Genomic DNA, 25,551 nt, shown 5'->3' with positions numbered 1-25,551 from the left:
TTGTTGACCATGTTCTATTTATGTTTTGGTCTATTAACTTTTTTTTAGGTTCGATGTCTTTTTTCCACAGATTACTTCAAGAAAGCCGTCAGTTATTCAGTTAAATTTTGACTTTCGGAATGGTCTCAGTATGGTCTCTTTTTGGTCTCAGTAATACTCCTTCTTGGCCTGATACTTCCTGAGATAGTACAAGGTTTACAGTGCTTTCAGCAAAAATTCCCCTCTGCTGAAGATCTTCATTGAGTCCTGAACATCCCAATTCTTTGCAAATGCTGCCCTTAGATGAAGTAGGAGGAGTAATCTGCTCCTTTAATCTTTTTTAAGGAAAAACTATTAGTGACTATATTTGGAAAATGTCTAAAACGAGATTAGTCAGCATTGTTGTGTCCACATGCAATACACCTTGTTCTGCGCTATGCTGGCTAGCCGCCAGAGGGCGCCAATGATTCATGTATGCTGGTACAGAGGAAGATGGGGGTGAAGAAAAGGAAAAGAAAAATATAATCACCCGTTCCTGCCCTGTAGCATGTGTGAGTAATTCCTAGCACACCACACCTGACAACAATGACAACAAAACTGAGCCCTGATGACCCCTAGTTTCCACAATGAGCAATAAAAGGCTCTGTTCAGTCCGCGCTCACCTGACGCCACATTTGTGACATCAGGGGAGCGCGAACTGAACACAGACCATTTTTCTGCTCATTGTAGCAAATCAAAGTGTCAACACAGTACATTTCTCAATCTGTACACAGTCTAAAGAGTCCCATCAGGCTGATGTGAAATGGGATGTTTAGTTTAATTCACTTGAATACAGTTTTGAACTAAGATGTCAGAATAACGTCAGGGTTTGACACTCAGTATTGCTGTTTATATTTCAATGAAGGTTTTGACATGCAACTGTTTACCAATTACCAGACGTAATAGTAAAAAGAGAAAGGTGTTAGACATTAAAATAAATGATAGTTCTATAAATCTAGACCTGATTTATAGAACAATCAACATCAAACATAGTTACCAATTTTTTACCAGAAGTAATAGTAAAAAGAGAAAGGTATTAGACATTAAAATAAATGATTGTTCTAAAAATCTAGACCTGATGTATAGAACAAACAAACATCAACATAGTTACATCAAATTGTTTAATCTTGGCAATAGAGGTCTTGAATGGAATCTTTGTATTGTTCTCTTTCAAAGTGCTGTAACTGAGTTGATAAAACACTGAAAAACTGGCATTTACTTATTCACTGTTGATTTGTATTACAGTAGAAAAATAATGTCAGTTCAATTATTCACCTTCTGTCACTGCAGTGAAATTAGACATTTTGTTTTGAAACATTTCTATTGGTTACAGGTAACCATCTTGAAAGAGAACAATACAAACATATTTCTGCTTATTGTAGCAAATCAGTTTATTCTACGAATAATGAACGGTGATGAAAAGGAATACCGGAGTGTGATGGACAGTTTTGTTGAATCAGCGGGATTAATCAAACACACAGAATTCAATACCAACAACATTTATTTCTTCTATAGTTCAAAATCACAGGCTCTACTGATGACACACCACATTTTGACCCTTTCTGCACAAAAATAAGAGAGATCCCCTTTGTTCGACAGGTGTAATGGCATGGGTTGGTTTAAAAAAAGTTGTGCAGTAAAAAAGGATCTGTCAATGTTTGTAGGCAATGGACAGTGCAGAGTAAAATTTAGTCCAGTGTCATAGTCCACAGTGTGTCACGGTCCACGGAACAAGAATGTGAGCGCATGTAGGAGGAGATGAGGAACCCCGGTGTGGTGTGACACAAGGAGGCAAGTAAGTTCCCTCTGACTTACTATGCGAACCGGCGTTGTCGTTCGTGTTAAAGGACAATTTAGTATGGGGCAGGACGAGAAGAAGGAGTTCAGAGGAGAGGACAGGAGAAGGTCTGGAACGGTCTTACTTTGAGTACTCAGTCACCAAGGAAGGGTCCAGGATGAAACGACTCGGGATCCAGGACCACTCCTCCGGTCCGTAGTCGGATCAGTGCACCAAATACTGTACGAGTCTGTACATCCCACCGTAACGAAGGCCTCCAGAACGCACAGAGAATGCAAAACGGGAGCAGTTCCCGGTCTGGACCGCATTGAGGGAGGACAGCGCCAGCACCCACCTCTGATGCGTCCACTTCCACAACAAATGGAAGTGAAGGATCGGGATGTTGAAGAACAGGAGCGGTGGTGAAACGTAGAAGGGTTGCTGAGAGCAGTAAGTGGTGCTGCGACTGTACTGTAGCCGATAGAAATTCGCAAACCCAAGAAACCATTCCAGCTGTTTCAGCGTCGTGGGTAGGGGCCACGATGCCACTGCTTGCAGCTTCTTGGGCTCCATGGCTACACCCTGGGGCGAGATGGTAAAGCCCAGGAGCATGGCGGAGCGCTGGTGGAAGGCGCATTTTTCCAACTGCTCCATGGCCAGTTGCTCTGCTTTAGAGAGAGAGTAGCGATGTCCTCTGGGTGGCGTGGTTCCCGGTAGCAGGTCAATGGCCATGTCGCCTGGCCAATGGGGTGGCAGCTGGGCAGCTTTGGACAGGCTAAAGATGGCGGCTAGGTCATGGTAACAGGGAGGAACGTCATCTAAAACAGGACGGGTTGATTCTGGATTCGAGATGGAGGATGGAGAGGGCTGTGGCAGGAGGCAGTGGCGATGGCAATTCGCTCCTGATTCCAACACCATGCCTAATGGCCAGGAGAGATGAGGTTCGTGGAGAGACAGCCAGGGTAACCTGAGGAGGAATGGTGAGGTGATGATTGTAGTAACAAAGAACTGAATTTTTTTTCGATGTGGGAGTCGATCCGGAGCTGGAGAGCCACCGTACGGTGAGTGATGGGTCCCGAGGAAACTGGTCGACCGTCCACGGAGGTGATGGTGAGTGGAGATGCAAGGGATTCCATGGGGATGTGATGTGCTCTGACAAATGAGTGGTCTATGAGGTTTCCAGCTGCCCCGGAATCCACAAAGACGGAGGTGGAGAAGGTGTGCTGATTCCATTCCAGGACGGCTGGGAGGGTGAGTCGTGAGGTTGGCGTCGGAAAATGAGGAAGAAGTGGCCCAGTTGATCATGCCACTCTGATCAGCTGGGCTCCCCGTTTCCCGGACGAATGGGCCAGGTTAAGCGGTTGTGTGAGGGGGAAGTGCAGTATGCACACAAGACCTCCCGAAAAGGCAGCTGTTTCTCCTCATTGGTGAGGGCTGACTGTCCAAGCTGCATGGGTTCCCCCGGTTGTCTTGAGGAGTAACGGTGGTTCAAGGTGGTGAAAACGGGGGTCAAAAGGTCAGATGCACGATTGGAGTGGGAGCCATGGTTTTCGGTGGGCCAGCAAGTCGATCACTGGTCTGGATCATTCCTGGATGCCTCCCTGGGGAGGTGTTTCGGGCATGTCCTGCCGGCAGGAGGCCCATGGGTTGACCCAGGACACGCTGGAGAAATTATATCTCCAATCTGGTATGGGAACTCCTTGGGGTCCTGCTGGAGAGGAGCTGGTGGAGGTGGCTGGGGAGAGGGCTGGGATGCTGCCCCTTTTGTTAGGTCCCAAGAACCCAGAACTGTGGTTGGAGATGCAATTACAAGATGTCTCTAACCATCATATTTGGGTCCTCTTCCACTCCTCTGTTTGGTGATACCCCACAGATGCTCAATAGGTTTGAGGTCTGGAAACATGCTTGGCCAGCCTAGCACCTTTACCCTCAGTTCCTTTAGTAAGTCGGCATGCAGCCTTTTAAAAAAGACATTGTTGTCTTTGTTCTCCTCACCTCCTCACTCTTGACACCATCTGAACCAATTGTGATCTGGGTGTACCAGTTGATCTGGGCATAATTAGACTGCTCCTCAACCCTATCTCTTCAACACATGCCACAATGCTGGCAGTTTATTTAAAATAAATAACCTCTGGATATGATGCTGAGCACATGCGCTCAAATTCTTTGGTGGACCACGCCGAGGCCTGTTCTGAGTGGAACTTGGTTCTATTGTATTTCACTGAACCACTGTAAGATCTTGGCCACCATGCTGAATCTCAGTTTGAGGGTGTTGCCAGTCTGCCAGCACAGGCCATCTTTATGTAGAAACAATTATTTCAGATGGGTCCATTTTCAGATTCTCAGAGACCTTGAGATGATACCAGGGAGGGAAATTAGTTAGTTTGACACAATTTGGACATTTTCACTCAGGGGTGTAATCACATTCGGCAGCAGTTTAGACATTAGTGTCTGTGTGTTAAATTGTTTTGAGGGGACAGTAAATTTACACAGTTATACAAGCTGAACACTGACTACTTTACATTGTATCAAAGTGTCACATCTTCAGTATTGTCCTAAAGAAAGACATAACAAAATATTTACCAAAATTTGAGGGGTGTACTCGCTTTTATTTATACTGTATCCTATACCCACTGACAGAAGACAATTAATGTAATTCTCATGATCTGTCACTATCATCATGGCTTATCTGTGTGTAACATATTAGACAAAACAAGAAATGGTTTCAGTAAAGATCTTTGTATTTATTTTAATCAGATCACAATTTTATTAAGTGTATCATTACTTTTCATATTTGAAAAGATCATGATTTGTGTGATTTGTTATTATAAATATTTCATCAAAGTTTGTAAAAAATGTAATTAACTCAACTAAAGCTTCTATAATATTACAATATACCGGTTTTATAGCATAATTAATAATTATATTTGTATATGCCTTTTCACCTTTTGTATATGTATTTATAGCATTGCTTTATCACACACTGTCACAGCCTTTTACCTTTTGAGGTTGAGATTCAGAGGATAGTCCTAATTCTTAGACTAAATTGCACCACTCTCAGAATAGACCTCAATAGAAGACCCCAAAGAACCCAACAGATGACTTTAGACAACAAAAACAATAATAAAAGTAGTACTACTACTACTAATAATAATAATGACATTGATTAGTAACATAAGGTAATCTCAAACGCAAATGGAGACAGTTCAGCATTCTCATAACATATTTACAACAGACAAAAAACATTTTGTGCTGCATAGGTCCACAGGATTGGAACAAAATTAACAGAATGAGAAGAATAGGATATATGTTCATGTGTTTATACTTGCATTGTGAGCAAGCAAGGAAGGACTTTCCACTTACACTGGTTGCTGACCTAATAATCAGTAGGTTGAAATGTATACAGAGACATGCACACTCACACATACGCTAGTGGCATGAAACTTTTGTTCTTTCTCTTCACTGGGTTTCAGAATGATTATATCATAAAGCCCATTGAGACATACTGTATGTGATTTTGGGCTATATAAGAAATAAATGTTGTTGTTGTTGTTTTTATATCCATGCTCAGTTTTTTCTCAAATAGTTGACTGTGATCACAATGGCAGCTTCAACAAACAGAGAGTTGCAGTATTATTACATTAAGGAGAACATGATGATAACAAATAAGTGGTTGTCATAAGTGCCCTTAAGGAATAACCATGTGATTTCTGCCGGGCATTATGTTTAGGCTGCCAACACAAGCTCACACATAGACAGGTGGTTTTGCTAGTGATAGGTGAGGTCAGTCAGGTAAATACATATTCTGGGACAAGCAGAATTAGGTCCATTTGGGGTTCATACTTTTCATCATTTAGCTGATTGAACTGACCTGTACTGACAAACAAACTTGACTCTGGAAACATAAACCATTACACGTCTGTTTTTCTGGACACTTTGACTCTGATCCTCAAAATGTGTATCTATTTTTAAAATGACACCACACTGTATGTGCTGACTGCCATTATAATCCTGTTTCTAATATCTGTTCCTAATTTATCTATGTTTTAAAACATCAGTTCATTGTGTTTCTTCATTCCACTTCCAGTGGTACATTTTCTATTAAGGCTTTATTTCTCATTTGTGTGAGTAGAGAATAATATAATCACATATACTAATAAAACCAATATACTTAAATTATTTGTGTTTGTCTTTATGTTTCAACCACTGTTATAATTCAGTTTCTGGATTATGGGCTGTTTTTGAAACTGGAATTTTACTTACATCTAAGAGGTAGATGAAATTATGATTACTGTAAACCCAACCAACCTGTATAACTTCAAGTTTTTGTATGGGAGCAAGTCCAGCTGTGTCTGTTCTATCTAGATGTGTTTTTCTAAGACAATAAAATTTACTAAAATCAGAGTGGTGCACAGTATGATATTCGTGTGAAAATAAGTATGTTATCAGAAATCAACAGTTTTCTGAGAAACAATTGGTTGCTATTTTTGGTTTGTGGACAGAGGCATCAATGTGTCCCTGATTTGTGGTGACAGATTAGGAAAAAGACAAACTTGAAAATGGAAGGATTCTGTAAAGCAAAACCCAAAATAAATATGCAATAGTGCAGCGACCCCAAAATTCAAGCTTCAAACTGCCAGTAGGCTTGGTTATAAGACTAAAAAAGATACACATTTGGTTTACAGTTTTGTCCAAAATAAGACAAAACATGCCAAAAACATGGATAAATTGGATGATTCAGCCTCCTGAGCCAGGTCTATCCATAGGAGGACAGAGATCTCATCTCACTGGTGCTGGATTTTAACTCTCCATGGGAGCAGCACACCCCATACAAAACAGAATGAGATGAGGGTTAAAAAAGATCAGCCCTTGAGTGCAGTTTTCCTGACAACAGTTCCCAGTGCTAACATGCCTATTGATATTTTGCTTTTGGGACTAAAGGTTGTATCATTATACCCAAAGCACTAATTTTATAAATAATTTTAGAATTCAACAAACCTCTAAAACCACAGTGATATTATGATACTAACAGCCATTTTGGACATTCTTGAATTTGTGGTTTGTCATTATAGAAATGAAGGTCATGAACATTCCAGACAACATTATATCATCTGTGTTAAAAATGGAAGAGCACTTCCTACTACACTGTTATTTAAAACCCTGTATACACAGAGCGACATTTTAACCCCTCCACACTCATGTTCATACTGTTCAGAGATTCATGACATGTCATTATTCCATGTGCATCAGTGTGGTCCCCGAATAAGAAATATGATTCTGATTCCTGAACTGAAACTATACAGTCAATAAGCATTCCTGTTCAAGCAGCCTCCCCTAGCTTAAATATTTTCATTCCAGCCTTTCCTTAAATCAGATCAGAGGGTCATTAACACTCTAAGAAGGAAGCACAGAAGGTTGGACAGAAAACATTCTGGCAGGGACAACTGCATGTCTTATGAGGCACCATCTCTGGATGAAGGTACATTTGATGACATTTGGTTCCATGATAACAGTATGAAGCTATTATCGCTAGTTTTGGCATAAAAGATACATCTGTGACACTTTAACAAAGAGACAGATAGAACCTTCAACAAACCATATGCAAACAGTGGATTCACACATGACTTCACTTCCTTCATATCCAGTAGGCAGCATTGTCACAACACAGCCATTAGGACAGACAAATGTGAAATATGAATGGAAACACTTAATCATAAGCCCTTTACACACAACAATATTCTTTGTTTGTAAATATGAATATGTGGACAAGAAAACATTTGCCCCAGCATATTTTAGGGATTTACATGGTCATCTCGGGTTTCTTATTCCAGACATAGAAGTGACCTTAAAATATTTGTTTCATGCATTCAGACAGGAAATATCAATCCTAAAAAACAATTATCAAAAGAATTCGAGATCATGTTTTTCTAATTAGAACATGCAGCTAGATTGGAGTGAATATTTGTGTTTAAATGTGTAAATATAAAGGGCTTGTAAAACAGACTTATAGAACTCATTTCACCTTTTGTGCCCATTAACTGATATATAGAGCACAAGAAGGGACATCTAGAAAGAGCATGAGAAGATTTCAGAATATTCAATCTGCCCGATTCCTGAGCATTTTGCACTTCAAGGTCATAAGGACATGGTCCTTAGCTGCCAACTGCACAGCATGAAATGACATCACAATGATATACACTGGCATGCACAAATGGTATCTGGGTGTTGTCCTCAGGGCACTTAGAATCTGCGTGGTAATCAGAGTTTAGAAACCTGCCGTCTTCAATGACCACTCTAATCACTCAGCACAGGTGAAAGAGAATATGGGTGTGGCCAATCTCAATCTCATATGGTACACATACACTCAACTTCAGTTTTTGACACATGTATGAAACCAGTGATGCATTTTGTGTCACCCCCATCCAGAACAAAGTAATATGAAAGAGATGACTGTCTAGTGCAACATACGTCCATATAGAGACAATGCTTTAAGAAAGAAAAGAGAAACAAACAGATTCTTTCAGCAAAGGCTGGGTTGCTATCCCTTGATCTCATAAATATGTTTTTATTCTTTATGTAATTGTCTTTTTGTTTGTTGGTTGGTTTCTAGTTTCATTTGCATGCCTTCTTCAGTGCTGTGTTGCAGCATGTACCAAAAAGCATAGCACATACGTGCAGCCCGTCCTGATTGGCTGACTGCATTTGTGATTGACATGCTGATCCATAGTCACTCTTCATTAGTTTTGGAGTTCTCATCCATCAAGGAGAAGTTTGGGAGGCTAATCCCAGTGGAATTCTCGGATGCAGTGAGTGTTGCAACAGTGTGTAGAAGAGCCAGAACCAGCAGGCAGAGTTTGAGTCGACTGTGACACAGCCGGGTGCCGCCTGAGCTGGCGGTTGATGTTCTGTGCTCACAGGAGTGGTGAGTTCTTTTGAGTGTCCCTTTGGAGCTGTTCCCTGAAGGTACGTCCCATCGGACGTCACAGCATTCTATCTCCTCTTCTGGCTGCTGATTTTCCAGAAACTCTGGGAGGTCATTGAAACACAGCTAGTATTAGAAATGTATGACATATGACACCTCTCTTCTCTTCCACCTGTTAACAACAGCAATGTTTACCACACTTTTATCACAACAAATTAATCAATGATAATACTTTTGTCATTATTATCAGTATTAAATAATTTATTAAAATGATAAAAAGCTGTATCATTCAAATATATTGGATATAATGAAGGAATTTGCATACATTTGTAATACAAATGTGATGTTATTATGATAAAATAGTTTTCATGCCTTTTTACTTTAAAATTTAAGGGTTTTCCATCTTCCCAAAAGTGACTGTGAAGTTGATAAGGTAGGGGATAATGGTGGAAAATACACACACAAGTGAATGAAGTCTACATATATAAAACAATACTGTAGTGCTAGGAATGTATCCTTGAATACGAAAGTGCAAGGATTTTATCCATGCTCTTCTATTAAGAGTTAATCATTAAACCAGTTTTGTTCCACCCACATGTAAAAAAGCTATGGGTACTGGAGTATTTTTTATTCTGCATTGCTGTTATGGTGTTAAGATGTCCCTGTGTCCACTCTGTCATTGTGCAGTGTATAAGGGATTTTCAGACTAAGATAGAAAGATCAGGAACAGCAGCAGAGCTCAACCTGTGCATATAAAACTAGGGTTCCCGCCATGGATGAGATCGTCGTTGTCAGGCAGAATAAACGGACACCTCTGCTGCACCTCCAGGCAGAACTGCCTGCAGGGAATCTTTCTGCTGCAGTGCATCTGCGTTGTCTGGAAGTATTGGGAGCACAGCCAGGGTTTGTAGACAGTCTGCTCAGAGTGACAGAGAAAAAGAGAGAAGAAGCGAGGGATTGAAAGGGATGGAGGGGAAGGTTAGTGCTTCAGAATCTAGGTTTCCCTTCCCATTGATTCCATTGACTGGCTCCATAGAAACATTCATCAAAATTCCCCCCTACACCAATGCGTCCAAAAATACACACACATATTTTCATTTAATTCATCACAATGTCAGTCTGAACAATAAATCATCAAAACACGTATTTTTTAAAAAAGATACCTGAGCTTCACTCTCTTTTTATATGGATTCCCCTGGTCATTGCCTGCATCAAAATGTTTTCTGGGAGAATCAGATTTTATGACAAGACTACAATCTACTAGCTAGAAATCTCCAGATCTCCCAGCTGGTGCCATGAAGAACTTGTTGACTGCCGAGTTCACACTGAACTAGTTATAGTCGCGAATAGAGAGAAGATTAAAAGCACAACAAATAGCTCCGCCAATATTTCCATGGAAAATAATCTTCTAATAGACGACCACCGATTAGAACGATTCAACCTTATTAAAGAGCATGAATTAATCAAATTAATCTCGTCGTCAAATCAATGTACTTGCGCTTTGGATCCGATTCCAACAACGTTCCTTAAGCAAATAGCACCCAATATTATAAATTCTATCCTCAAAATTGTTAACTCGTTGCTTAGCACCGCCCACGTACCAAGTTCGTTCAAGGTAGCAGTCATTAGACCCCTGATTAAAAAGCCGGATCTTGATCGCAGTCAGCTTTCAAATTATAGACCGATATCCAACCTTCCGTTCATATCAAAAATCTTAGAAAAAGTTGTAGCCCAGCAGCTGAGCGCATACCTAGACTGTAACAATATCCATGAAGTATATCAATCAGGATTTAGACCTCATCATAGCACTGAGACAGCGCTGGTTAAAGTGGTAAATGACCTGCTGTTGGCCTCTGATCAGGGACGCATCTCGCTGCTTGTCCTGCTTGATCTGAGTGCAGCGTTTGACACTATCAATCACGCTATTCTCCTTGCCAGGTTAGAGAATGTTATCAGGATTAAGGGAACAGCCCTTGAATGGTTCAGATCATATTTGACCAACCGATATCAGTTTGTGGACATCAATGGTGTTTCGTCTTCACATAGTAAAGTAGAGTAAAGTAGAGGTCACCACAGCCACCACCACCGTTACAACTACAGCTATAGGGATCTTCAAATAGACCAGTAACATCATTATGGACACGTAATCTAGACCATGACACTGACTACATCCTGGACTTCTCCAACCCTACAACTGTAGGACTTATTATTATATCATCCCCAACCCTGCACTGACACCATTTGCAGGCTCACTCTACCCTGGAAGGGGGTCCCTCTCTGTATCACTCCTTCCCAAGGTTTCTTCCTTTCTTTTTTTCTCTCTCCTAGAGTTTTTTTGTGTGGAGTTTTTCCTTGTGTGCAGAAGGGTCAAGTGTGGGGGGTGTCAACTGTAGGGCCTGTCAAAGCCCATTGAGACATACTGTATGTGATTTTGGGCTATATAAGAAATAAATGTTGTTGTAAATGTTGTAGTTATGCAAGTGAAAGATACAAGGTTTTTTCTCTTCCTCAAACACTAAGCACCCTTTTCATTTACTAAACCATTTAAAGAGTCATCAATCTGAATTGCTAATTTCAAACCATCATTAAATTATAATTTTATCCTTAGACTGGCAAATTATGAAACCATCTACTAAGTTTTGTGATAGTTTCAGGTGTTGCAATTTCTAGCAGCTCTACACTTTTTTGCACATGGCCTTCAACAAAAAAAAATACTGAAACAATTTAATAAAGTAAAAGTATATTAAATTCTACTCAAGTAAAATCTACTTGAGTAAAAGTAGAAAATTACTTAATTTAAAATGTACTTAGTTATTTAAAATTTACTTAGTTACTTGGAGCAGTGGTGGCCTAGTGGGTAAGGAAACGGACCAGTTATCGGTAGGTTGTCGGTTTGGATCCCAAACCACTAAGGTGCCACTGAGCAAAGCACCATCCCCACACACTGCCCCTTGGGCGCCTGTCATGGCCCACTGCTCACCTGATGGATTAAAAGCAGAGGACACATTTTGTTGTGTGCATCAATGACACAATGACAATCATTTCACTTTCACTTCACTTTTAATTACTTGATGTAAATAAGGACTAGTCAGCACTAGTTGTTTTTATTCAGCTTTTAGGCAGTATTATGAACAAACCATGTTCAGACTGTACAAAAAAGTACCAAATTCCGAAGGGTACCAAATTGTATGGTTCAACTCAAACATTTCAATAAAAAGAGAAAATCAAAGTATCCAAAACTTCGAAAATGTTCAACAATGTCTTATACAAACTGTGCCTTTTGTTCTTTGTATAGCAAACATAAATATATAAGTTGTCTTTAATGACAAATGAGCACACTGACTGCTGAAATCAGAAATGAAGTAAGGCATCCAGCCCCGCAGAATACTACAGCATTAGACTTTAATACTCTTTTTACTCTTGTTCAGTTTGAGCAATGTAATGTTTGAGCAATGAAATACACAGGCAAAAAGCATATAAACTGTATCCGGAAAGTATTGATAGCGCATCACTTTTTCCACATTTTGTTATGTTTCAGCCTTATTCTAAAATTGATTAAATTCGCTTTTTCCCCTTGGAATTCTACACACAATAACCCATAATGTGAGAAAAGTTTACTTGAGGTTTTGGCAAATATATAGATATATAAAAACTGATTAAGTACATGTACATAAGTATTCACAAGACAATATAGACAAGCAGAGCACATGGTGCCCACCACGAAATGTGTCCTCTGCATCTAACCCATCACTTTAGTAAGCAGTGGTCAGCCATGACAGACACCCAGGGAGTATTGTGTGGGGATGGTAATTTGCTCAGTGATACCTTGGCGGTTTGGGATCTGAACTGCCAGCCTTCCAATTACAGGTCCACTTCCTTACCTGCTAGGCCACCACTGCGTCTAATTGGAGTCCACTGTGGAAAGTCAAAGAAATTGTCTGCAGAGAGATAATCTCAAGACACAAATCTACAGAATTACAGAAAATGTTTTGCTGTTTTGAAGGTCCCAATGAGCACAGCACAAAACCACCTTGGCTCTTCCTAGAGCTGACCAGCCGCCTAAACTTGTGATCGGGGGAGAAAGGCCTTAGTCAGGGAGGTGATCAAGAACACAATGGTCACTCTGTCAGAGCTCCAGAGGTCCTCTGTGGACAAAAGAGAAGAGTGGACAACCATTTCTGCAGCAATTCACCAATCAGGCATGAATGGTAGAGTTGCCAGATGGAAGACACTCCTTTGTAAAAGGCATGTGGCAGCCTGCCTGAAGTTTGCCAAAAAGCACCTGAATGATTCGCAGGCCATGAGAAACAAAATTCTCTGGACTTTGTTATGAATGCCAGGCATCACGTTTGGTGGAAACCAGCACTGCTTATCACCAAGCCAATACCGTGCTATGGGGATGTTTTCCAGCTGCAGGAAATGGGAAACTAGTCAGGGTAGAGCGAAAGATGAATACAGCAATGAACAGCGAAATCCTGGATGAAAACCTCCTCGAGAGTGTTCTTGGACTGGGGAGATGGTTCATCTTTCAGCAGAATGACCCTAGACAGCCCAGATATCAAATTAGTGGCTTCAGGAAAACTCCTTGAATGTCCTTGAGTGGCCAGCCAGAGGCCAAAGTTGAATTCGATGGAACATCTCTAGAGAGAACTTGGCTGTGCACTGACGCTTCCTATCCAACCTGATGGAGCTTAAGAGGTGCTGGAAAGAGGAATGGGTGAAACTGGCCAAAGTGTACCAAGCTTGTGGCATCATATTCAAAAAGACTTGACATTGTAATTGCTATTTTGAATGAATTTGCCAAAACCTAAAGTAACTTTTTTATTATAAGATGTTGTGTGTTCAATTGAGGAAAAAGAAGCATTTAATCCATTTTGGAGTAAGGCCACACAATAAAATATAGAAAAGAAAAAAAGAATGCACAGTAAATACTTTCCAGATGCACTGTAAAGGCAATTCTACATACTACCATATGCTTTATGTCGTCATTGTTTTTGTCAAACTAATTGGGAATTAGTTATAAAATTAAAACAGAATATGATAACATCTAGTGATGTGCAGATTTGCTTGGGTCAACAACATTTCGGAAGATTTTGTAACAGAAAGTAGCAGAATTCTTGGCTACCTTTTCATTGGTTCGTGTGTTACCTTTTGCCCAAATACAATACTGCTATTTTCTGATTGGCTATTGTGTAGGCCTTTTCTTTTTGTGATTGTCTGGTAAATAATCGGCTGTAGGACCCAGTGCTTGTTTCATAATGAGGTGCTGCTGTCTGCGGTCTGAGAAATAAGCCTCGTATTTGAGTAAAATTAAAAATTAACTATTTAAAAAACAACTCAAAATTGCTAATTACTCTCAAAGACTACTCAATTACAGTAACCTGTGCCTACAACGCCTGTTTCGTTACTAAAAACGAAACTTATTTTAGAAGTTCCTTTTAACAAAAGTTAGTGGTTATAGAGTGAACTTTCTGATCATATGGAAACAAGCTGGAATTCTGTATATTAAAGAATTTCTTGATCTATAGCATGTAAACAGAAATTTTGTGAACAATAAAGAGTTATTGACACGTCACCACAGGACTGCTTGACTTCCGGTACTGCACTGTTTGGTGGGTTTGGCATGAGCTTGTGTAACTTCTAAGGACTTCCTGAATTAAGAAATTAAAGTGAAGTGATTGTCACATGTGATACACAGCAGCACAGCACACGGTGCACAAAGTGAAATTTGTCCTCTGCATTTAACCCATCATCCTGAGTGAGCAGTAGCCAGCCATGACAGGCACCCAGGGAGCAGTGTGTGGGGGCAGTTTTTGCTCAGTGGCACCTCAGTGGCACCTTGGCAGATCGGAATTCAAACCAGCAACCTTCTGATTACTGGGCTGTTTCCTTAACCGCTAGGCCACCACTGCCCCAAGAATCACCTAAACTCAAACGTAAGTTATGGCTTGTGAAATGTATATTTTGTCGAACTCCATCAGTAGTGAGGATTTTACCTGTGGAAAGTGTTGGAGACTAGCCAAAATGACAGAGAAAATATCCAAGCTAGAAGATCGCATTCGAAACCTACATTTAATTAGGGAGTCAGAAGTCTTTCTAGACTGATTTCTAGCTCCAGATGCGCACCAGCCCAGTCAGCCAGTAAGTGTCTCTACCCCCGCGCCGGTACCAGTAGCACCCTCCGGACAGCAGGGCAGTTGGTTGACGGCTTGGCATAAATAACGAAAGTGAGCTACCGGGGCGACCCCCCAAGCTGTCCACTGAGTCCGCTGAGTCCTACAAACCACCGGCTCTAGTCATGGAATCTAGTTATGGCGATTCAATAAAAATTTTTCTTTTCCTGGAGCCAGAGCACCCGACATCCATGCAAATGTAACTGTAGATATTCCAGTATAGCGATTCACGTTGTCGCTAACTATGTCCGGCTACACCAGTCGGAAATAACTAGAGATAATTTTATAGAGATGCTTCAGTTGTCTAAAACAATGTCGGCTAAATTAATTTGCTCTGGCAACATGCCATCCACCGCAAATGGGCGGGCGCAACTCAGTTATCTAAAAATCTGGCTCATAATCTTCAATCAAATGATTGCTAAACCAAGCATCTACCATTTGTGTAGAGCCGCCACCCAGCGTGTACAGCATTGAAAATTTTCAGAAAACGTCGTAGCAGCTGAGCACGTACCTAGACAGAAACAACATTCACATGAAGTATGTCAATCGGGATTTAGAACATGTCACAGCACTGAGACAGTGCTGGTTAGAGTGGTTAATGACCTGCTGTTGGCCTCTGATGAGGGCTGCCTCTCGTTGCTTGTCCTGCTTGTCCTGCTTGACCTGACTGCAGCGTTTGATACTATTGATCGTGCTATTCTCCTTGACAGGTTAGAGAATGTTGTTGGGATTAAAGGAATAACCCTCGTATGGTTCAGATCATATCTGTCTGATCGGTATCAGTTTGTGGACATCAAGGGTGATTTGTCTTCACATAGTAAAGGGGAGTGGTGTTGGTGTTCCACAAGATTCTGTCCTAGGTTCATTGCTATTTTCCTTATACATGTTACATTTAGGTTATGTCATTCGCAAACACAGTATTAACTTTCATTGCTACGCTGACGACACACAGTTCTATTTAACGGCTTAGAAATATTGCAAAAATAAGAAACATCATCTCAATGCATGATGGTCCATGCCTTTATTACATCAAGGTTAGACTTCTGCAACACATTAATGTCTGGATGTTGTCTCTGTTTACATTCAGAGGATATAACAACATATGCTGTAACACCACCAATCTTGACACTTGTGTATCAGTGCAGAGGGAAAACAGGGTCAAGAAGAAGTGAGGGAGAGGAGAAGAGAGTCAGCTTTCCAAATCAAGATAAGTTGTGGGGAGATGAGCATTCATATCAGATGCTGTATACTGACACATAAAAAAAACATCTTGTGGCCATTGGTTAGGGCAGTGTTCTAGCTTGAATGTTATTTGTGTTTTTTTACCATTTTTTATTGACTGTCAAAAAAAACGTACGCAAATCTCTATTTTAAGACTATAAATGCTTCTATTGAATTTTCTTATTTATTATTTAATTTTACATTTTAATGTAGAATTACAACTGTAGGAACAGTAGTAATTATTGTATTGTAGAATGTTAAGCAAAGTACACTTAAAAACAAGGATAAAAATGTTGCACTACATTTTTGAGTAGAATCAGCTACTAGTGTCAAATGTTATTTTTGAGTCTCCACATCATCTATAAAAAGTAAAGCCACTACAGTTCTATCTGGCTGGCTGCAGTACATTTTTTACAGCCACCCATTCTCATGTGATATTTTACAGTGTCTGTGAAACCTAAAGAAACAAATACTGGTTTTCACAAAGTTTGCTGCTTCAGTGTCTTTAGAACTTTTTGTCAGTTGTTTCTGTGGTTTTTGTAGTATAATTACAAGCATTTTAGAAGTATCAAAGGCTTTTATTGAGAATTACATGAAGTTTATGCAAAAATATTTTTTAAAGACCTCAGCAATTTGCCAAGGCATGCTGTCAATCACATCCTAATGGATGGCAGCTTATTCCTTCATAATCAGTGATTGGAGATTGGGACTGTCCCTGCAACTACTGATTGTAAGTCGCTCTGGATAAGGGCGTCTGATAAATGCTGTAAATGTAAAAGTTCTCAATTAAGGTCTGGGGAGTTTCCTGGCCATGGACCCAAAATGCCGACTGTTCAGCTCTCTTTTAACAAAACCTATTTTTCAGATCAGGCTGTTCAGTTTGGTATGCCTTTATGATTTGCATGAAACAGGACTTCCATTCAGCATGGGATTACAGGTTTCTCAAACCATCTTATATGTTCTCAGACAGGTTGGAGAAGCCCTTCCCAGGACGTTGGGTGCACACCCACGCACCATTCACTCACACCTACGGTCAATTTAATGTGCATGCATTTAGATGAGAAAACAGAGGACTCTGAGCAAACGTGCAAATAAAAAGAGAGCATGCAAACTCAGCACATACAAGGTCTTCATTATCTGATTTTGTGGAGTGAATATTTTACACTCTCAAAAGAAACTGACTTATGGTTTACCTTAACAGCAACATAACTTCAGCGTCAGCTAAACATTGGAGTCGATACGTAAGATGGTTCAAATATGTAAATGATTTTCAATTTTCAATATTTCGTTTTACATTTAGATTTCTGGCATTTATCAGACTTACAATCAGTAATTTCAGGGACAGTTCCACTAGAAATACTAAAAGTTAAGTATCTTGCTCAGGCACACATTAGTTCATTAAATTCTCTAAGTTCATGAAATTAGTTCATAGCTTAGTGCGTTTCCCACTAGGATCATACCTGTCTGTTTTACTAAGGTTCAGACCCAGAAGCTGACATAGATAATCCACAACCTGCCAAAAAATGTGTCAACTTGATTTTACACACTGTTGCCAGGTGTGGCCAATCAGGACTTCTTTTAAAAGCTGGGGATTTCCGCCCCTTCGGGACCGGCGACATTTTAGTGGACTCAGTTGAGTGAACGAGACTTTCATTTGCAACCTGGCAACCTATTGAGTTCTGGCAACCGCCACATGCCTCCGGGCTCATTTTTGTTCTACCCTCTATTCTCCTGTTTGTAGCCACTGTGCTGATGTTTATTTGTGTTTATTTATTATTATTAGTAAATCCATGTTTCCCCCTTCAGCTCGCATGCGTGACAGAATGTCGCCGATCTCCCCAAAAGCGCAGAGGAAGAAGGCAGAGAAGAAGCGCCGCGAATGACATAGCGAATGACATGAAAGCGGGCACCGGCTGGAGAGACGATCGTGGAGGGTTGCACTGTTTGGTGTGTTTGGCGCGAGCTGGTATTACGTCCAAGGACTCCCTGAATTACCTCTGAATTAATCACGCAAATTCACAAAAACGTAAGTTATGGCTCCCTCGCTAATTCCATGTGCAGTGTGTGAAATGTAAAGCTTGACGAACTCCGTCAGTAGTGAGGATTTCACCTGTGGGAAGTGTAGGAGACTAGTTGAAATGACGGAGAAAATAGCCGAGCTAGAGGAGCGCATCCGAAATGTATATTTAATTAATGAAACAGAAGTCTTAATCGACTCTTTTTCTAGTCCCGGACGCGCACTAGCCCAGTCAGCCGGTGAGTGTGTCTACCCCGGCGCCGGTACCAGTAGCGCCCTCCGGACAGCAGGGCAGTTGGGTGACGGCTCGGCGTAAATCACGCAAGCGAGCTTCCGTGGCGACCCGCCAAGCTCCCCCACCACCTGGACACCACACACCGGTCCGCGTTCAGAACCGCTTCTCCCCCCTCAGCGAGGCATCCGCTGGGTCCTACAGTCCACCGGCTCTAGTCATTGGCGACTCCAATGTTAGAAACGTGAGGATAGCGGCATAAAATCCTGTGTTTTCCTGCAGCCAGAGCTACCCGACATCCGCGCAAATTTAAAATCGCTGGCAAAAAAATTACCGCAGGTACTCCAGTATAGCTATTCACGTCGGCGCTAACGACGTCCGGCTACGCCAGTCGGAAACAACCAAAGATAATTTTATAGAGATGCTTGAACCGGCTAAAACGATGTCGGATAAAGTAATCTGCTCTGGCCCATTACCGCAGTTTCGGCGTAGCGACGAGACCTGTAGCTGCTCCTCGATATAAATCGCTGTTTGTCAGAGTGGTGTCCAAAAAATAAAGTGGGCTTTATTAATAACTGGCCAACATTTAGGGGGAAGCCTGGTCTTTTTGGGCGAGACTGCATCCACCCCAACTGGGCGGGCGCCACTCAGTTGTCTAAAAACTTAGCTCATAGTCTTAGAACCAAAAAACAAAACTGACTCGCCAGAGCCGAGACCAGGCAGCAGACAGACCGGCTAAACCGAGCGTCTGCCATTTGCGTAGAGCCGCCACCCAGCGTGTACAATATTGACACTGTGTCTGTACCTCGCTCTATTAAAACAAGAGATTCTAAAAGAAACATTAATAATAAAATCATAAATATGCTGACACTGTGTCTGCTCCACGGGGTGTCTGTTTCAGCAACTTACTACCCGTTACTATCATTCCTTCTGAACGTACCACCAGCACCCCCGATATAACAAGAGGATTATTAAATGTTAGATCCCTTACACCTAAAACGCTCATTGTCAATGAAATTATTACAGATCAGGGGTTTGATGTACTGTGCCTGACCGAAACTTTGTTAAAACAAAGCGAATTTGTAGCATTAAACGAGTCTAGTCCTCCTGGATACAGCTATGTACACCAACCTCAATTAACTGGAAGAGGAGGTGGCGTTGCAGTAATTTATAATGATAACCTTAGTATTTACTCATAAACCCGGACATGGATTTAACTCTTTTGAGATTCTACATACCAACATAACTCATGTAGTCTAACAAGATAAAAATCCCAAATTCATTCCATTGATTATTATTTACAGACACCCTGTACCTTATTCTGAGTTTCTTAGTGAATTTACAGATTTAGATACAACTTAGTTGTATCTGTGGATAAAGCCCTAATTGTCAGCGACTTCAACATCCACTGTGATAAATTAGAAGACTCACTAAGAACAGCATTCCTGTCTTTATTAGACTCAGTTGGAGTTAACCAACATGTAACAGGACCTACTCATGAAGGTGGTCACACGCTCGATCTTGTACTGACCTTCGGTTTAAATATAGAAGATATAGTTATTCTTCCGCAACCTGATGATCAATCCTCATCACTTTTAAAATATGTCTCAGACACAATAAACTCAACCCCCCTCATTATAGATTCAAACGGACTATTACATCAAGTACGGCACAGAGGTTTATTAATACCTTACCAGATTTATCAACGCTGATAAACTTACCCTCAGACCCCACTGAACTCGACCAAGCGACCAAATGTCTAGAATTAACACTGCGTAGTACCTTAGATAGTCGCTCCCCTCAAAAGGAAGATAGTAAGAGATAAAAGCTTAATTCCTTGGTATAATGATCACACGCGCTCGCTTAAGAAGCGATGAAATTAGAACGTAAATATCGTCAAAGTAAATTGAACGTATTCCGAATAGCGTGGAAGGAGAGCCTACTTAACTATAAGAAGGCTCTTAGTGCGGCTCGATCAACGTATCTGTCCTCGTTAATAGACAAAAACGACAATAATCCCGGATTCCTGTTTAAAACTATAGCCAAACTAACCAGGAATAAGACATAAACGGATACTACCACTCAATATCATCATAGTAGCGAATAGAGACAACAAATAGCTCCGCCGATATTTCAATGGAAAATAATATTCAAATAGCTGAGCACCGATAAGAACGCTTCAACCTTATTAAAGAGCATGAACTAATTAAACTAATTTCGTCGTCAAATCAATGTACTTGCGCTTTGGGTCCGATTCCATCAAGGTTCCTTAATCAAATAGCACCCGATATTATAAATTCTTTCCTCAATTTGTTAACTCGTCGCTTAGCACCGGCCACGTACCAAGTTCGTTCAAGGTAGCAGTCATTAGACCCCTGATTAAAAAGCCGGATCTTGATTCAGAATTGCATTTATTGGCCAAGTAAGTGCAAGTACATACAAGGAATTTGATTCCGGTAGTGTCTAGGGTGTGAGGGTTCTGAGATGATTTTTCCCATGATTTCCCTTACTTTCCCTGATTTCCAAATTTTATAGATATCGAACCTTCCGTTTATATCAAAAATCTTAGAAAAAGTTGTAGCCCAGCAGCTGAGTGCATACCTATACAGCAACAATATCCACAAAGTATATCAATCGGGATTTAGACCTCATCATAGCACTGAGACAGCGTTGGTTAAAGTGGTTAACGACCTGCTGTTGGCCTCTGATCAGCGACTCATCTCGCTGCTTGTCCTGCTTGATCTGAGTGCAGCGTTTGACACTATCGATCATGCTATTCTCTTGCCAGGTTAGAGAATGTTATTGGGATTAAGGGAACAGCCCTTGAATGGTTCAGATCATATTTGACCAACCGATATCAGTTTGTGGACATCAATGGTGTCTTCACATAGTAAAGTATAGTTTGGTGTTCCACAAGGTTCTGTCCTAGGTCCGTTACTTTTTTCTCTTTACATGTTAACTTTAGGTGACGTCATCCGCAAACACACAGCTGTATCTGTCAGTGGATGATCACCAACTTTCTCCTGTTAATCCCTGACAAGACATAAGATCTTGTACTTGGGCCTCAAGCGGCCAGACATAAGCTGGCTGACTACATCATAACCCTGGATAGCCTTTCTATTTCACCAAGTATTGAAGTAAAGGATCTAGGTGTCATCATTGATGCAGGTCTCTCATTCAATTCGCACGTAGATAATGTCACTAGGATAGAATTCTTTCACCTTAGAAATATTGCGAAAATAAGAAATATCATTTCAATGCATGATGCAGAAAAGTTGGTCCATGCATTTATTACATCAAGGTTAGATTACTGCAATGCATTACTGTCTGGATGCTCTAGTAGGTGCATGACCAGCTAATACAGAATGCTGCAGCCAGAGTTCTAAATAGAACTAGGAAATTTGACCACATCACCCCAGTCTTACAATCACCCATCAAATTTAGGATTGACTACAAAATCCTACTTTTGACCTACAAAGCTCTAAATGGTTTCGCCCCGCAATACCTGAGTGAACTTTTAGTTCTTTACGACTCGCCAAACCCCCTTCAATCAATGGGTGCGGGGTCACTACTGGTACCAAAAGTACAGAAGGTCACAGCTGGGAGCAGATCCTTCTCCTATAGAGCTCCGCAGCTGTGGAATGGCTGTTTTCTCTGGCTTTTTGTTAAAATCCTAGACCCTCATTTCACTTCACTTTGATGCAGTGTCAATTATAAAGTCCAGTTTATCAGAGTCCCCCTGTTAGACACAGACACAAAGTTAAATTTACCCTAGTTAGGCTGTCCTAGTTAGGGTACCGGGCCACTGTAGCACCAATATACTACTATTACCACATATTTCAGTATCGGTCGTACAGTGCCACCGTCTGCCGCTGCTTCTGTTTGTTCTCTGCGAGACACGGAATCAGGCGCCCACACTACTGGCAGACCCCAGTGAAGAGACCAGCAAATAAATCCTGGTTCCTGACAACTGCTAAACGATGACTATGCATGAAACAAACCAGAGGGTCACCACAGCCACCACCACCGTTACAACTACAGCTTCAGGGATCTTCAAGTGGACCAGTAGCATCATTATGGACACGTAATCTAGACCATGACACTGGACTACATTCTGGACTTCTCCAACTGTAGGACCTATTATATTGTTATATTGTACAAATCACCAGCCCTGCACTGACACCATTTGCAGGCTCACTCTACCGTGGAAGGGGGTCCCTCTCTGTATCACTCCTTCCCAAGGTCCTTTCTTTCTTTTTTTTTCTCTCTCCTAGAGTTTTTTTTTTTTTTTTTGTGTGCAGAAGGGTCAAGTGTGGGGGGTGTCAACTGTAGGGCCTGTCAAAGCCCATTGAGACATACTGTATGTGATTTTGGGCTATATAAGAAACAATGTTGTTGTTATCAGCGGCGAGACTCTCCACCCGTTCTGGTTGAGCGGTTTCTTCCCAGCGAGCCATGGCGCGCAGCACTGCATGATTACGTCACCCCCGGGAGAAGTCGGCGAAAGCAGGAAGCGACAATGGCGGAATTCCTCCAGCGAGGAGGTGAGCAGGCTTCAGCCAGAGTACTGCCCATGGGAGTTGATCGCGCCCTGGGTCCAGAATGCCAGCAGGGTGGATGACCTTCGGAACCACCGGTGGGAGGACAAGGACTACAAAAGTAAAAATGACGTGAATTGGTGGGCGGTCTGGGCTGGGATGGCTCCTCCAATCACGTGCGTCCAAGATCATTGCGAAGTCCGTGAAGACCCACGTGACTTCTGGGGGTACGAGGTCGACACAGACTATGACAAGGATTACGCCGGTTGGCCGGTCAGTGCCAGGATTGTCACGAGGTCTGTGGAGACCCACGTCACTCCCAGCGGTGCGACAACAGCGAGGAGGAAGACGCCGATGCGGGGGTAAGCTGGTGGAACAGGGCAACGGGAAGTTGCCAGCCAGCAACTGCGCTACCGGGACTGCCTCGTGGGGAATGCGCCTCCCCAGCTCCGGTCGCTGACCCGCCTTCGAACTCTGCCCCTCCACCACATCCAGTTAGGATCCGGTGCAAGAAGGCCCAGCACTGGAGGGCGGCAAAGAAGTTAGTGCCTCCCGAGATCCAAGCTGTGCACCCTGAGGAGGTCCCGGAGAGCCCAGAGAGGGAGCCAGACGACCCTCTCTTCTGTCTGTGTGTGTGTGTGTCTGTGTGTGTGTGTGTGTGTGTGTGCGCGCGCGCGCATGGCATTTGTGTCTGTATGTCGCCCCTGTATGTGCAGGGAGGAAAGCTGGCCACTCTTCCAGCAGGGACGTGCAGTGAGAGGGGCTGCATGGTCTCAGAAGGCACCAGCCTGGGGTGCCGTATGTGGTTGCCGGAGGCTCTGGGACCACCTCTCACGCCGGGGAGCCAGCCCGAGAGTCTGGGGCCGCCATGCGGGATCACACCGGGGAGCCAGCCTGAGGGTCCGGATCCACCAGTGGAAGGACCACCGTCCGCCCTGCCGCCTTCACTGATTGTACTGCTGGGGCTCCGTTGACGTAGCCCTTGGAGGGGGGGGCTCTGTCAGGATTGACTGCACCTAGACACATCACCTGTGCCCAATCCAGACAGCTATTAAAAGCCTGTGGCTCCGCCCCTCTGCAGCGGCAGCATTTTCATGAACTTGACCTGGCAATGGTGTATGTTTATGTTTTTTGAGTTCTGGAAATCGGCACAGTTTGTTTTCCCCGTTATTTCCCGTTTTCGGCCACTGTACCGCATTTATTTGTGTTTTCTGAATAAAATCCCTTTCCCAGAATGTGCCGCCTCTGCACTTCTTTCCCATTTCAGCTCGCCGGCATGACAAAGCATAAACACATGCAACAGACTAACAAGGGGGCAGTGGTGGCCTAGCGGTCCCGTAATCAGAAGGTTGCCGGTTCGAATCCTGATCCACCAAGGTGCAACTGAGCCCACACACTGCTCCCCGGGCGCCTGTCATAGCTGCCCACTGCTCACCAAGGGTGATGGGTTAAATGCAGAGGACAAATTTCACTGTGTGCACCATGTGCTGTGCTGCTGTGTATCTTTTTCAAGTAACAAACAAAAAGTTTTCATGTTAATGACATCTTCTGTTATGAATGGCTGCAGCTGGAGACATCACTTGTGCCCAATCAAGATGAGTTAAAAGGTGACATGCAGCCACCCATAAGCAGCTGCGACATTCATTTGTGAACCTGACATTCTTTGTATTCCTGGCAACTGTTTGATTGTTCTGGCAATCGCCACACGCCTGCGGTCTAGTTTAAGTTCTCCCCTTTTTCCCCTGTTTTCGGCCATCGAGCCTGGTTTTGTTTCTACTGCTTAATATAAATCCTTCTTTACATTATGTCCTGCCTCTGTGCTTCCTTGCCCCGTCAGCTCGCCGACATGACAGAAGGCCGCAGCTCAAGTGCAGAGAGAAGAAGCAGATGAGCACCAGGAAAAACTCCGCCAGTCGTGGTGAGTGCGGGCGCCAGCGGAAAGCACAGCACCAGCACCCCCGCCTGCTGTAGAGGACGTCCACCACTCTCCATGCCACACACCCACCACCATCTCCAGCAATGCGCCGAGCCCGTGTGGGACATAGGTATGGTCCCTGAACCCTTCTCCAGAGCAGCAGGTACAGTCTTTTCTAACATCCTGTGGCATGTACTTTGCTGCTCTTCCCTCCCTCTCAGACGTGGACAAGATCACCACCATCCTCACGCATCTGACTGGGTCAACATGGGGCTGGGGCGTGGCCCTTTGGCAGCAGGGAGAGACAGACAAGATGGGTTATCTGAACTTCCTGGAGAGACTGAGGGCAGAGTTCGATTGGCCAGAGCCAGTGATTGAACCCTGCCCCACACTGGCCAGGAACGAGCAGAAAAATTTTTGTATTAATCTGTTCCTTAATTGTTACCTGTAATCAATAGTAACTTTTCAAAACAAAATGTCTAATTTCACTGCAGTGACAAAGTAAAGAATTTATTCGACGGAATTGTACTACTGTAATACAAATCAACAGTGAATTAGATTAAAAAAAAAAAAAACCCACGTCACTCCCATGTGCAGTCTAATTTGTATTAACAAGGCAATCAGTTTGAAAGAGAATAATACAAAGATTCCATTCAAGGCCTCTATTTCCTAAATTAAATAACATTTGTAAACAATTTGATGTAACTATAGACCTGATTTATACTACAAATATGTATT

General features: G+C 42.3%; 1 protein-coding gene and 2 long non-coding RNA genes across 3 annotated transcripts in view; 2 read left to right on the top strand and 1 right to left on the bottom strand.

Moving 5' to 3' along the window:
* Positions 1–4,518: 4,518 nt before the first annotated feature.
* nalf1b (NALCN channel auxiliary factor 1b) overlaps positions 4,519–25,551 on the bottom strand; it is a 90,869-nt gene continuing 69,836 nt past the window's right edge. The window contains exons 2-3 of the mRNA XM_028990844.1: positions 9,462–9,633; positions 4,519–8,821 (exon numbers count right to left, since the gene is read on the bottom strand). Of these exons, the coding sequence (XP_028846677.1) occupies positions 8,523–8,821; positions 9,462–9,633 (471 nt within the window). The 3' untranslated portion in view covers positions 4,519–8,522. The remainder of the gene's footprint in view (positions 8,822–9,461; positions 9,634–25,551) is intronic.
* Positions 17,872–25,114, top strand: LOC114796575 (uncharacterized). The gene is made up of 3 exons (XR_003750749.1): positions 17,872–18,137; positions 24,736–24,943; positions 25,035–25,114. It is a non-coding gene; the product is annotated as an uncharacterized LOC114796575 (long non-coding RNA).
* LOC114796576 (uncharacterized) lies at positions 23,114–24,133 on the top strand. The gene is made up of 2 exons (XR_003750750.1): positions 23,114–23,260; positions 23,394–24,133. It is a non-coding gene; the product is annotated as an uncharacterized LOC114796576 (long non-coding RNA).

Source organism: Denticeps clupeoides, chromosome 9, assembly GCF_900700375.1.
Source record: "Denticeps clupeoides chromosome 9, fDenClu1.1, whole genome shotgun sequence".
Lineage (NCBI taxonomy): Eukaryota > Metazoa > Chordata > Actinopteri > Clupeiformes > Denticipitidae > Denticeps > Denticeps clupeoides.
This window is presented reverse-complemented; position numbering and strand designations above follow the sequence as displayed.